Genomic DNA, 14,623 nt, shown 5'->3' on the forward strand with positions numbered 1-14,623 from the left:
GGGTAAAACGATACATCTCAGCGCATTGAATAAACACCGTCAGATTAATCGATTGTGTAGAAATGTCTTTGTGACAGCATCCTTAACGACTGGCTACGAGCATCATGGCTGAGCAGAGGCTGCTGCTGCTGCTGCTGCTGCTGCTGCGCGGTTCGCTCTGAATGTACCGTGCAATTCAAGAGAAAACCGTTACTTTTCAGCACGAATTCTTTTTCTTTTATTCCTGTCCCTAACATAATCGTTGTCAGCACCGCGGCGTCTGTGGACTTACGGGAGGTGCGCTCGGCCACGATGACCAGCGCCGACACCGCGAGCAGCATCGCCTGGCACCAGGCGATCCAGCAGCCGCCGTTCCGTCTCCTCCTCCGGGCCGCGGCGGCGGCAGCGGCGGAGGGCACCCTGCGGGCAAAAGCCCCGGCAGCGTTTATCATGATGCGAGGAGGCTGCAGGGCGGTGGAGACATGGTGGTCCTCGACATCTTTCCACACAGACTACATCCGATCCCTTCTATGTCTCCTCCGCCCTCTCCTCCTTCTCCTCACGCTGCCCACCGTCGACAGATCTATGACGTCACTGTACAGTGTTAAAGGGGCACAGCTCTCAGATCAGTGTCACTGTACACTGATCACCTGTGTAACTTGGCACCAGGTGTGTTCAAACTACGGCCCGGGGGCACACATTAGACCGTATTTATTTTTCTAACAATGGAAAATATATAAAGTCAATAGTAACACTGTCACAATAAAAACATGATTTATTTTATTAGCCTTTTTACCAATTTTAGGCAGATGCTCCCCTGACCTTGAACTCTTTTTTTTTTTTTTTTTTTTTTTTCAGCCAGCTTTATCTGGGTTATACCCAGAAGCATCACGGCTGCTTGGATTTTGATATGGCAGGTCATATAACCAGATATCAAATATAGTAGAGTCAAACTACATGTTAAATTGACACATGATGGGGATATTATATTTCTGTGACCTTACAGCTTCTTTTTTTTTTTAAAAAAAAACGTCTGTTTCAGACAGGTTACATGAAGTTAGTATTATTCTGTAAGTAAGAATATTTATTTTGTGATGGTTTCTCTCACAGTGATGGAAGAAAACTGGGACGTAGCTGTTGTCCTGCAGTGACCAGATGAGAGAACCTGCCCCGTCAGTGAGGATTCCTGTTGTGTACTTTGTCATCTATGTCACTTGTGGACACACGGCCGTCAAAGCCCAGGTTCAGTGGATACACAGGAAGTCAGTGTGTGCCTGAACAGCCTGTTCAGGCACACACTGTTCAATATACATTTAAGGTAAATATCCATTTTTAACTTTTTTTTTTTTTTTTTTTGTCTGGAAGGCGCTGCACATCTAAATATGCACAAATGCTTCAGTGTTTTCTTAGATGGTGAAGTCAGAACAAGAACTACTGTAGCTTAATTTATTTCGCTTCTTTATCTGAAATAATGTACAGTCATCTGTTACTGACTCGGTGTCAGTCATCTGATGAAGAGCGAAACCAAATAACTCAGAGCAAGTACAGAGTTTGCTGGTAGATCCCAGAGGTTAAAACCAGTACATCATCTGTGTGTGTTTCTGTCTGTGTGTTCTCAGGGTAAAAGAGCTAACACTTACTGGTGTGGAGTATTCCAAGAGTCATAACAGGATGTTTACCCACGTCACCTTTCCACCCTCTCCCACTTCAGCACATCACACTCAGACAAAGGCAGGTATGTGACAGTGCAGACAAAGAAGCTGAGGCTTCCTCTGAGTGATTACACGGCTCACTTACGCTACAAACTCTGAGTGAAGTGTAACTTTAATTAGAAGACTTAAATATACAGACACGTAGGTTTTACACAGCGTAGCCACAAATGCAAAAAAAGAAAATATTGTACGGCTATGTATACATACACATCTTATATATATATATAAAAATACAGAAAGTCACACGTTTTGTTGTATACACTTTGAATTCATTTAAGTAACAGAATAAATTAGAGAATAAATCAGTGGTTGCAGACCTTTTAAATATTTATGCTTCAAATGTTATGGTTTTTCTGTTCAGGCTACAGTCAATCCGTGACTGAGATAAGGCTTTACTTCAAATAGGGCAGTGACCGAGCGCTACCAAATTGACCCGTGAGGATTATGTGGCTGGATTAGAAGGACTTTCTTAGGCCTTTGAAATGCAGCTTGTCTCCAGTTTGATCCTGGTCTGATGCAGAGGTAAATGGCTTCCGTGCTGCGTCAGAGTCACCGGCAAGTCCTTGGCGGATTTGCAGGTGTTCAGCTCAGTCTTTAATCCGCCATCACCCCTGTGACCTGACGTGTTCGTCTCGATTTGCTTAATTAGGGCAATAATATTCCCCTTGTCCAGCTCAGCCTCTGCAGCCATGGCCTCAAGTTGGTCTGCTGCCTCGCTGATGTCAAACCTCTGGATCTCAGAGTTGACGCGGTGCAGCTCCTCTGGTGAGTGTCGGTGAGAGATCATCGGAGAGAGTGGGCAGAAGCCCTGCAGGTGAACCTGGAGGCTGCAGTAGTGCAGGTAGGCACAGGGGCAGTGGGGGCAACGGTGGGGTCTCTCACCAGTGTGGAGGCGTTTGTGGAGCTTGAGGTGGACGAACTGTGTGAAGCGAGCTGGACAGTGCTTACACTGATAAGGTCTCTCCCCTGAGTGTAACCTCTGGTGGGTCTTCAGGTTGCTGGTGCTACTGAAGCGTTTTTGACATACCTGTAAAAAATAAAGGTTCATTACTGAACTAATATTAATAAAACTTTTTTTTTTCATTTTTCACAGAATAGTAGAATAATAAAACAAATAATTTTTTCATTTTTCACAGAACAGTAGAATACGTACCTTGCATTCGTGCGGTTTCTCTTTATTTTTTATTTTTTTCATTTTTCACAGAATAGTAGAAAACGTACCTTGCATTCGTGCGGTTTCTCTCCAGTGTGAACCAGATAGTGTTTCTGCAGATGAGCCAGTTGAGTGAAGGTTTTGCTGCAGGTCTGACACCTGAAAGGACGTTCTCCACTGTGCACTCTCAGATGCACCTAAGGACAGCAATTAAAAAATGATGAGGTATATTATAATCAGATGAAAGTTTTTGGGTTTTTTTTTTTTGCTTTCTTCAGTCCCGTGAGATGATGGAATATAAAAACTAACCTTGAGATTGGACAACTGCCCGAAGACTTTTCCACAAACATTACACTCGTAACGGATCTTTCCATTTTGCCTGATGAGAGGATAAGCCAGAGTCTTGTAGCCAATGATCTGCCTCCCTCGTTTGGTCTTCCTGAGATCTACTGCAACCTCGGAGTTGCCCTGAGAAGCAGACGTGGGTTTGGAAGGGAGGCAGTCTGAGGAGGCGGCCATGCCCGCTGGTGGCGAGCATCCTCCAGGGGCAAGAGATGGCAGTGCTCCAGGGACTGAGGTGGCCATGGATGTGGCAGGCACAGTGGCATCTGAATCCCTGTTGCTCGCAGAGGAATGTTTGATATCTGTGCGTTCATCGTAGGGGGTCCTGAGGTAGGTCGTCCTGTTGGATGTGAGGTCCTGATTGTCCTTGTGTTCGCTGGCTGGTGAAAGAACAAGGTCTTTTTTGGTACTGGATAGTGCAAGAGTCAAGTCTTTGTGTCTGTTGGTCAGTGAGTGGAAAAAGCGTGCGTATCCATCAAAAGGCAGTAGGTGAGACGAGAGAGCTGCATGGGGTTTTATTCGGTCGCTGCAAAAAAGGGATGTTCGAGGTAGAACGTTGTTAGGATACTGGTGGAGATAAAAAGGAGAGGGTCTGAGGGCATGGTGGACTGGACTGGGTTCTTCATAAAGGTTGCCAGTAAGAGAGCCTTGATTGAAGTGTATAATGGAGGGAACAGGGTGACTTAGAGCTGGTCGTTTGGCTGCTAGGGGGCTGCATGTGGGCAGGGCTGACAAAGGTGAATATCTGCGGCCATGGATAGACTCCGAGTTTGTCTGGATTGGATAGACGACACGAGGACAGAGGGGGAAAACATGTGGGAGGTTCTCCTGAGACAAAGGATTGTCCAAATGTCCAAGGCAGGTTGTCTTGGATCTGGACGGCTCATCACGCAGGATTTCTGAAACGCTGTGTCCTCTTTTCGCAGATGTTTTCTCCTGCGCTTGATTCTTTTCTGTGAGCAGAAAAACAACAAGCAGTGATTAACACTTCAGGGACAGAGGAAATTATTCTGTTGACAGTGGAAACTCGCACCTCGACCAGAAAGTTGAATACATTTTACCCTCTCTGGTGTTAAAAATGACACTATGTGTCCAAAAGGTCATACAGTATGTTCTGGGTTTAGAATTTCCTCAGAACCAGAAATAGGCGACTTTTCCTCAGGGCTGTTGCTAACCAGCATTTGTTTCTCTTCAGCTGCAAATACTGTGAAGTGATTCTGACACACAGCTTGAACTTTTAGGTGTTGTTAGACACACACGCACGTTGTTTTCTTTCCTCTAAATCAGATAAGAGGAATGTGAACTTTTACTCATTTCGACACAGTCAAATGAAAATAGTTGAACGAAGCCTGAATTCAACTGTACGTGGAAATGTCAAGTGTTTTTTAGGCCACGGTTAAACCCCTGGAAAAAGTGACGCCCGTCATCATTTAAGTCCACGTCACGGGCGACGGCAGAATCATCAAAGTGACACATATCTGCGACGCGGACGTGATCGTTTGTACGTGCGTCCCTTTGTGTAATCGCAGCGCATCTCCACTTTCAAAGTGCCCGGCTCTGGTTTGACCAGTTTCATTTGTGCATTAAAGAAAAGGAGATAGCAATTTGTGTTTCTTATCAGGTGTGTGTGTGACTGTCTACCAGACATCTTCCTGGCATCCCATGAAACAGAACACCAGAAGTGAAACAATAGGTTGTTTGATCCAGATATAGATAGCATACAGGACGTTCAGACACTCCGAGTCGGTGCTGGTTCAGAGGGCTGGTCAGTTTGAACACTTTCAATCTCAACGGAAACAGCCGGAACAGATGCCACGTCCAGCTCTTCAGTCTTGTTGTGTTTTTATCACTATATCAAAGCCTCATAATTCAAATCTACACACATGATGTGACAAAGAGATGGATCTCACACCACCGTCTGACAAACAGAGAAGAGTTTTCCAATATCTCCCCCCCCTCCAACCCTCCACCTTATCTACCATGTGCTCTTTTCTGAAATCCTCCCCCATTCTTCTCCTGAGGGGTGAGTTCTCAGCAAACAAACAGCAGGCGCTCGGTGAGATATCAGTCTGTCACTGAGTTGCCTTGTCAGGAAGTTCAACCAGTCAGTCGAGCACTTCCAACCTCTTTTCCTCCATAAGAGCAAAATAAATACGACACCTCGTGCCAAACGCTGTCAGCGGGTTAGACAGACGCTGGTGTGTGACTATATATATATGTGTGTGTGTGTGTGTGTGTGTGTGTGTGTGCTACCTTTCTATTCATGCTTGCATAGATTTTTATGAATGAAAGCCCAGTTTTTCTGAATGAGCTCCTGCTCTGTGTCTCTACAGTTTGTGGAGTTTTTTTTTTTGTTTTGTTTTTTTTTTAAAGGCACTGAAACATTGCACAAACTTCCAGAATTGGTCTCACTTTACTCTGGTAGTATTGCTACACCTGGGATAAAGGACCTCTCTGTTATGGGGAATCTACTCTCCTCCTTTGTGTCCCGCGGTAACAAAAGGGACAGTGGGTGTGACTGAGTAACTTCTTAAACCACACACAAAGAGTCTGTCGCTCGACTGGCACTTTGATCGCCAGCCTCGCTCCACGGTGACAATGCGTGTTAGATATGTCCCCAGAGCGTGGGCACAGGGAGAGTTTCTGTTAACGACACCTACAATTAGACTGAATCATAGTCACTCCTTGTCCCTCCAACCTAATCCGACCCCTTGATTTCCTTTTAACCAGGTTTAGGTCTAATGAGGCCTCCAAGTGGAGACTTCCTGGAGGGCAGGAACTCATTTTGGAAAATCATGTATAAGCGTAGAACAGAGAATATTGTATGGTTCTGCAGTTCAGATATTTATAGTAAGAACTACTTCCCAGTGGAAAATAAACCTGATAAGTGGCAGCGATGGAACTTAAAAAAAAAAATGCTACCAATAAAATCTCAAATTAAACAGAACATTTGATGACCATTGGTCAATCCTCTACATGGGAAGTGAAGAAGTTACACGCCCCTTATATTTACTAACACTAATCCAAAATGACTACAGAACCGCTCGAAGATGTTTTCTACATAATGTGCCTTTAAAGGGCAACAAGAAGTGAAGTTGCCCTTTTAAATACCAGTGTTTTGGTCAGTTGTAACGATGCATCACATTAATGAAGGTGTTTTCTCTGTCCATTTACTGTTTTGACTTTGATCGGGTCAGCACTTCTGGCCTATTTTAAGACTCCAACATACAAACTTACCGATGCGGTCCATGGCCAGTCGGCCTAGAGGAGGGTAGTTGCAGCGCTGAGCAAACTCGGGGCAGTACCACACCAGCAGCTCCTGGCCAGGCTGCAGTGTTTTGACGGTGTAAAAGTAGATGTTCAAACCACTCTGGCACGCAACCAGGTTTTGCTCCTCCACCGCACGGGCTGGGTTGACGTAACGCATCCAGTTGCTGTGCTCCTCATTCAAACCATCCAGGATGTGGTGTAAGGTCCCGTCTGAGAAGACCTGTGTGAAGGAACAACGCAGATCACGATGATGATCACGAAACTGATGTGTCAGTCAGGGCGAAGAGCCCTGTATATTCAGCCATGATGTCAACGGTTTCCTGATGTGTTTATGAGAAATACTGCGTCGTCTTTCGGCTGAGGTTATCGGCTCTCTGTCGTTATGGTGCACCAGTCATTTATCTCTGTGTATGGTTGAACTGTAGTACTATCAGGTCGTCTGTGTCGCCCACGGACACACTCATCGACCATCCTCCCAACTGAGAGATTGCTTAGCTTCAGCTCATTTAAATACTCCCTTCTCCTTCCCTTTGGATGAATACGTCTATTCTTTGATGCTTTGCTTTCACTTGAGTCATGGCTGAGTTAAAAAACAAAGTGTGTGTGTGTGTGTGTGTTATGGCTAGTGTAAGATTTGGTTGTGGTTGCCTAATTTCAAGGTTGCTGACTCTAAGCTGAAAAATTAAAACACACGCCTGTTCGCGATGTCCTGACGTCCTGACTCTGCTGAGTCTGTAGCAGTTCTCAGGCTCAAAGCCACTTCCTTGCTTAGTCAGTGTGAGAGTTTGTGAGTCTGGTAGAGCGTGGACATGTAGATGGTGTATTTACTGGTAGAGACACCGCTGCTGAGGGAGGCGCAGATAGAAGAGAAACGCTGCGTCACAGAAACCAAACAGCTGTGCGTGTAATGTGACCTCAGAGACCCATGCACAGAACACTGGCAAACACTGCATGCTCTTTTGGAAACCGTTTAGTGAAATCGAGCAGTGACAGAGAGAGCTGAACATATCTTCAGGATGTCAGATTCTGACCACAACTCTCTGCTTGTGCCACGACAGCTGCCATCGCAGCGGCTCCAGCTGGAGACGCAGGATGTGAAGGGTTTTGACACGAAAGCTGACGAGTTTCACATGCAAGAAGAAAAATCCTAATGCCACGCACTCACCCTCCAAAAGTACTTTCTGTCAGCGCCTGTCAGCAGGGTTTCGTCAGTGTACTTTTCTCCCACCAGGGGGCCGAAACGTGTCCCCTTGGGAATCAGCTCTTTACTTGTCACTCCCAGCACCTGTTTTAGAGGAAACAGAATCATCAGACCACAGAGTAGGTCACGAAGTGAATTACACTTGTTTTACAGTGAAATGATCAGGTGTACACGCCGGGGTTTGTTCAGAAAGCAGCACGAGTTGCAGAAAGACGATGAAGGTGTTGGTGTAAGAAAAAAGAAAAATGTTTCGAATTTGAATTTTATTGGCAGGTTATCAACTGTAGAATGAATAGAGGAAGAGGAGGAGGGATGGAGAGACAATACTCTGTGACTGTTTTGCTTGCTATGGTGGAACAAACATCTGTCTTAGTCATTTCTTTTCAGTTGTAATTTTTCTACACATTGGGAAAGAGACTTCAGCGGGGTTGGGAGTCTTCCTGCTCTAGTCATCACCACCTGTCTCTATCTGTTCCTGATGACTAACCATGAGGTCAGGACAATTCACCAGAAAATTACTGACCTGAGGACACACGTGTGACAAACAGACTTCCAGTCAAAATCTCAACAGTCAAAATGAGAAAACGCTGGGACAAAAGGCTGTGACCTTACGGACGACTGCCTTCTCACACTGAATATTTCACAAGCCGTTCTCCTGGGTTACCTTTAGTGTCTCTTACCATATTAAAATTTCACCACCACTCTTGCTCAGCTACCTGCAGGTGTGAAACTTACTCCTGCGTCTCAGGCCTCCAGGGTGGGGAAGAGAGGATAAGGTGTCATGGGCACACCCCGACCAGTCAACTGCACCTTGAGCTCTGTGACCAAACCCCCCCGGAGCGATGGTAATGTATTCTCCCTCTTTCATCTCTCTTTCGTCACAGAACCAGCACGGTGTCTGTTGCGTGCTTGGTCTATCTCACTGGGATTGGAGTAGTGTGTGTTGTTTCCGATCTCTGGTCCTGACTCCAGACATGGGGTCAAGTGGTAACCAACGCTGGTTTCACCTGACTAGAGTGTTTAAATAACAGCCACCTATAGCCTAATGGTGCTTCTTTTCTTTCTTTTTTTTTTTAAATATCACCTCATGTCATTTTAGTAGTCAAGAAGAAGCGATGTTCAACTGTTACAGCCAAACTCTTAAAGCAGGAGATCGTTTCCAGCTTGTGAGCTCAGCTTTATGGTGTAATTGCATGCTGGGACAAAAGAGTTGAGAATCTAAGGTAGCGTCTAATCATAGGCACCTCAGGCAGTGTGCTGAGGGGCTCGGCTATTGTCCCTGTCCTGAACACACACACGGATGCAGAGGAAGGGCTGAAATTAGACAACAACATGTGGAGTACTTCCTGCCTGAGGATGGATGAGTAGAGGGAAGGAAGCCGGATTGACGCAAGGAGTAGTCAGAGTAAGAGGAGACATAAAGCAGCCCCAGAAGCCTGTTTGCACATAAATTAGAGCTCACCTCCGTTGAGCCGTTGCGGCGCTTCAAGGCCAGGTTTCTGGGTAAAGTTCTCTTGGCTTTTATCCCGCCGTCGCTTTCGGACTCTTGCTCCAGAGGTTGGTCCTTCACAATGTACGTGCACTTCTCCTCAAACTCTGCCTCGCTCCACAAGGTCATGTCCACATCCTGCGGCTGTGTCATCGTCACAGCGGGGATGCCGTCGCTTTGTGGTGAACTTTCTGTGTTCAACATGGCTCTGGGAAACTGAAGGGTGGCAGATGAAGAGACCTGGAGGAGAGTTTGGAGGTGAATGATTATGTCCATCGCTCTGTAAAGTTTGAAGGGACTTTATGTCCTAGTGGCTGAGGGAAAACATCATACATCATAGTATCAGTATCAAGGTAGGGCCACCTGTAGAAAACCCTGCCATCAGTTGGAATTACCAGACAGCCAACTTCAAAGTGGGACTGTCCGGTGTGGCCCCACGGTCCTCTGTGTCCCACATGTCCTGTTGTATCCGAATCTACGACCGGGGAAGGTTCCTAGGACAACTTTCACAAGGAAACCTCGTGCTCAGACTTCCTCCGACTCACAGACTTGGCAAAGAGCCGGATTATGAATGTCCGTCCTCTTTTGTCTGTTGCTTTCCTGTCAGTCTTGTTCTTCTTGGTAGGTCTGAAGTCTTTCTCCTAAACTCTTCTTGACACGTGTGTTCAAGAGGTCACTGTTAAAATTATTCATCACTTTGCTGCCTAGATAGTGACAGATAAGAGAGTTTCCTCCTGAAGACAACCCCCAAGATTTGCCTAAAGCATATAACCCATTATTGTCCGTGTCTTTTTTCAAAGTGTTATCTCCTTTTTATTTTTAATTCGTAAGAAGTATTATAATTTATTCACTTATAATTTGAGTTCCATAATTTCAATCCGGCCTCGTCTACCTTAAAAATCCAAAATCCAACAAGATGATAATAGATGCAAATTTACCCCTATATTTTTATAAACATATACTGTTTTTTTCCCCACCACAGCTGACTCAGACTCTCACCGTCAAGTCACTCTGAAACTGCTGAACACTGACATGGCAGAAAACATGATCTGAGAAATTGAGACATGAGTCAAAAGTCACACAGCTGTGTGGCCGTGCAACAGGTTGACTCCACACAGGGACCTCCAGTTTCATCACATCTCATGGCGAAAGAAGAATGAAAATAAATCCAAACACTTACCGTGGAGCCTTGAGAGGAGCCACACATAGGGAAGGCTGTCCGTGCCCTCCTTGGAACGCCGGGAGTCTGTGATCAGACGGATGCTGCTCTCTGTGGGTGTCTACCTGAGTGGCACCAACTCTGCAACTGCAGCATCTGACTCGTACTCCAGCCTCTTACAGGGAGGTGAAGGTATGTTTGATAGACTCAAAACAGGAGAGAGAGAGAGAGAGAGAAAGAGAGAGAGAGAGATACACTCCCCTTTCCTCTCGTGCTCCCTCCTCCACCTCCTCCCCTTTGCCCCATGACTCCTCCTTGGAGAGTGTTTGTGAGTGTATATGTATGTATGTATGAATGACACTCTGCTGCCTCAGGCTGTGTGAGGCTGCTTTCTCCGGGGGAGGGTAAAAGGGGGGGAGTAGGCTGACTGTCACATAGCTATGTCCGGATCAGACAAATGCATCATCACCAACCTCCTCTGAACACTTTTTCACGTTTTGTTGTCCGGCTCAGGTGAGAAGAGCAAAAATAAACAACATGAGGTCACTGTGTTCTTCACACGCAGAACTTGAAATTCAAAAATTTAAAAAAAAGTTCACTTTGCCACAGTTTAAGCTGACATTTAAAAAAAAAAAAAAAACGTCACGCTTGTTTGCTGACGGGCTTAAATTGTATCACAGAGAGGATTCTCCGACTGCAGATTAAAGACTGACTCAACATCAGCTGGAAAAGTGGGTGAAAGTGTGATGTTGGAGAGCCCGTAATTGTAAACATTATGAAACATTATAACATGAGAATATATATTATTATAAAATAACATAATAACAAAACTAACCAAACAGAACCACAATAATCTGTGGCATATTGTTAACTCAAAGCTAACAACTAAGACAATTTAACGGCTAAAGTAACAAAACAGAAACAGCTAAATATTTACACAATTAAGGTATTAAAATGAATACAAATATTTTTTAAAACTCTGATACTATTCTGTGTAAAAAAGAACTTGAAGCATAACTTTAATTTAGCTTCTAAATATGTTATTTAAAAAATAGCTAAAGACAGCTGGGCTAGGAAAAAAAAGCTAAGGTTTACTAATAATCTAAGATTTGGCAAATAGGTAACATAAGCTTCGGAATATAAACAGTTATATATATATTTTGAAAATATTATCCGAGTTATTAACGTAAGATTTTCACTCTAACGCTCTGCCTTTTAAATCAAGGTGGTGGACGACAACTCAATTTGTCCTGCGTTGTCACAGGAGGACTCTCGAGTTCTGAGACGAGTTCTGTATGAAAACTTCTGCCATGTTTTTGTTCTTTTAAATCCAGGATCACTTCCATCTTGTTGTTTCTTTTCTCTTAAGACAATATTTGTCTTGACTTCCTGGCCGCAGGCTTTGAGAGCCGTCTGAATGCTCAGGTGTGTCATCCACACGTTTGACACACGGCACGTACACACACACACACAAATTGCAGTGAACAACAGACTTGTTTGCATGTCTTGTGAGAGACGTGCATTTTTTCACGCTCCGTCTCTCCACACTCTTCACTTTCTCCTCTGTGGAGGAAAATTCATATTGCTCCATGCAGCTGATTGGGCTCCCGTTCTTCTGTGGTGTTATGTCCTTCCTCGCTGCTTCCTGTAGCACTCACAACACCTGACCAAGCTACTAATTATGGCTGCTGACATGAGCCACCATGTAATTTAAAATCCACTTCTCTCCCTCTCCGGGTGTTGCTCTGTTTCCTGCTGCCTTCGGTCATTTCATTCATCACCTTCTATTCAGCCTTCATTCATCCCCCTCACCCTCTGTCTCCCCCCTCCTTCCTATCCAGCCTCTCAGTCTAACACTGTCTTATCACTTCATCTATTACCGTCTGAGTAATTCCCAACGTGAAAACAGGATTTTTTTTTTCTGTGTCTGAGCGTTGTGGAGAGGCTCTCTCTCTCCATCTGTGTGGTTAATCGTGCGGTGGTTTGAGTGATATTTGAGTCTTTATTGTTCCGAGGACAGATGAAGACGGTGAGGAGCTGAATGATGGAGACATGAAAGGAACAAACAGTGAAACGTATGATTTAGAGTACAGTTAAGGACACTTGTTTTTGCTCGAGGTTGTAATAAATCCTGAGAATCTTTCATTAAAAAAAAAACATCTACATGCAGAATTCAGTTATTGAATGAGCTGTGAAAGTACAGTCATTTGTGAAGACGACAAAACTACATTTCTTCTTGAGAACGTGTATCGTTTCGAGTCACAAATTTTCCCCTGAAGTTCAAAGAGGGTTCGCATTAGTGAGAATGACTTTAAAGCTATTTTAAAACAATTAGTAGAGGTTTGAAGAATTAAAGAGTAAGCAAACAGAAATGAATCAGTCCTTAGTCAGAAAGAAGAGAAATACACCCAACTTAACTTTAAATGTGAAGAAATTTGATTTATTTTTTTGTCTTGTCTGTACAGTAGCCACGGCAGTAAATGTCCACAGTCAGAGAAAACCACTGTAAATGGCATGGGCAGCTTCAGCTCTGTAATTTCATGTCACACTCTCTACCTGCCCAGGGTCAATTCTCGCAGCAGGTCCAAAGGCAACCACTCCTACCCTGTCACCTCCCCGTGAAGGAGGACAAAGATCTCAGAGCCCAGACTGCGAGACCGAAGACATTTTATAACCCATTTGAAGCTGACAGGCTGGACGCCGCCTCCACCTCCACCTCCGCCTCCATTGTTCAAGCCCTACAGTAATGGACAACTCTGAAAGAAATGTTCCGCATTCTATGACTAACTCTCTTTTTCCTGCCATATTTTTCTCGATGGAGCACTGCGGGAGGTTTTTCTTTTTGTTGTTGTTTTTTTTTAATAATCAAACACTGTTAAGCTTCAGCCCAGAGGTACATCTAGACATGAACATTTGTATAATTAAATAGAGAGTATTTAATGCAAATTGTCCAGATATATTTATACCTGGTAATAGTTAGAATAGAATATATAATATATATACATATATTATACATATGTGTTTCTGTGAGGTTTGAATGTGGAGAAAAAAAAACCCCATTTGACCCTGTGTATGATTGACAGCTGTGAGCTCATATGGGAGAGTGGGCTTCATCAATGTCAACAGTTCACTGTCAACAGGACACATCCAGAGTCCTGTTGGACAGAACGTCCATCAATCACTGCAGTGATTGACGGATGGACAAACCATTGTCTGTTTTCACTCTCCTCCGAGCTGCGATGGTTTTTACAAACTGATGTTTTTATTCATTGTAGAAGACCTGGACCTTCTGACATCTGTAATGGGGGAGAGATTCTTGGTCCACTTGTATCCAAGATCTGCTGGTAAATGTCCCGTCTTTGGCTCTTTCCCATTCCTACATACAGTCCATGATTGTTTGTGACGAAATGTTTGTGACGTTTTCTTCTCTTTTCCATTCAGGTTTGGATTTGAAGAAATATTTTTGACACCCCCACCTCGCCCACCAACCATCTCCCCTCCGCCGGTGGGTGATCTCCTGTTGACAGGCCGAGGGTAATTATCCTGGTGTCAGTGCAGAGAGGAATGCTACTGCACTTCACAGCACATGTCTTTTCCAATCCTCACTAAAACCACCCACAGAGATGAGGGCAGAAAGCCAAACCGTGTCACTGTACTTGGCTGACCCTCGGTGCACACGATCGTCTCCACTCATCCACAGCACTCTCTATTTAAAGGCCTTCACTCTCTCTAATCATTACTGTGATGTACTGTTATACTGTGTACTCCTGCTCCTCTGTTGCTCCATTTCTGTTTACAATCCAAGATGTCTGTCTTTTTGTTGTGATTAATTTTTTTTTAGAAATGTTTAAAGTTTTTCAGTAATTTAAACAACAATTACAAATGAAAGGAGAAAAACTGCAAAATAATCCATTTGAAACTAACACTCCGTGCTGCTGTATAGAAAGGTGTAGTTACAAAAGAAAACAAACACAAGAGACGCAGCTTCCAGGGTCAAATGATGGGTCAGAATGACTGTAGTGAGGACCACTCTAAGTTTTAATGGTAGTTTTTACACTTTTTAATTGCATTAGTGCCACCTACTGGCTCTGTTTTTGGCTTGGTGGATGGATGGAAGTTCCAAAAATAGAAAAAATCGGAAAACCCCGACAGAGGGCATCCTGACTGCAGATGTTTTTCTTAAATATCACATGCACTTGTACATCTCGTGTATTAAGGTAGTGGTTTTTTTAATGTATTTTAACCAGGGACTCCATAACATGTAGTACAAAGAAACCTGGAATCAAACCTGCTTCATCTCCTGAACAACATCCTATGC

At 44.2% G+C, this 14,623-nt stretch overlaps 1 protein-coding gene and 1 long non-coding RNA gene across 5 annotated transcripts in view; one reads left to right on the top strand and one right to left on the bottom strand.

Moving 5' to 3' along the window:
- The first annotated feature begins 1,343 nt into the window (after positions 1-1,343).
- LOC112487224 (uncharacterized) overlaps positions 1,344-14,623 on the top strand; it is a 16,354-nt gene continuing 3,074 nt past the window's right edge. The window contains exons 1-7 of one of the 3 annotated variants that reach the window (XR_003050120.1): positions 1,344-1,714; positions 2,097-2,213; positions 2,341-2,532; positions 10,129-10,497; positions 12,870-13,048; positions 13,581-13,649; positions 13,747-13,839. This is a non-coding gene — a long non-coding RNA (uncharacterized LOC112487224). The other 2 variants (XR_003050122.1, XR_003050121.1) reach the window with 2 other exon arrangements.
- prdm1c (PR domain containing 1c, with ZNF domain) lies at positions 2,139-10,455 on the bottom strand. Of its 2 annotated transcripts, XM_008313096.3 has the most exons (7): positions 10,327-10,455; positions 9,120-9,386; positions 7,622-7,741; positions 6,424-6,676; positions 3,154-4,139; positions 2,913-3,041; positions 2,139-2,718 (listed from the first exon to the last, which is right to left on the bottom strand). In XM_008313096.3, exons 1-7 carry the CDS (start codon positions 10,351-10,353, stop codon positions 2,161-2,163), a joined length of 2,340 nt encoding a protein of 779 aa, XP_008311318.1. In that variant the 5' UTR covers positions 10,354-10,455; the 3' UTR covers positions 2,139-2,160. The 2 variants fall into 2 exon arrangements, with proteins under 2 accessions (XP_008311318.1, XP_016888897.1); XM_017033408.2 differs by lacking the exon at positions 10,327-10,455 and having other exon boundaries at positions 9,120-10,121.

This window comes from Cynoglossus semilaevis, chromosome 7 (assembly GCF_000523025.1).
Source record: "Cynoglossus semilaevis isolate Cse_v1.0 chromosome 7, Cse_v1.0, whole genome shotgun sequence".
Taxonomy (NCBI): Eukaryota; Metazoa; Chordata; class Actinopteri; order Pleuronectiformes; family Cynoglossidae; genus Cynoglossus; species Cynoglossus semilaevis.

Coding starts and splice junctions, on each gene's coding strand:
- prdm1c (XM_017033408.2), bottom strand. CDS start 9,422: ATGGACATAATCATTCACCTCCAAACTCTCCTCCAGGTCTCTTCATCT. Junction 6,677..7,621: donor ACAGAAAGTACTTTTGGAGG/GTGAGTGCGTGG, acceptor TCCTTCACACAG/GTCTTCTCAGACGGGACCTT. Junction 3,042..3,153: donor GGCAGTTGTCCAATCTCAAG/GTTAGTTTTTAT, acceptor TGCTGTCCTTAG/GTGCATCTGAGAGTGCACAG.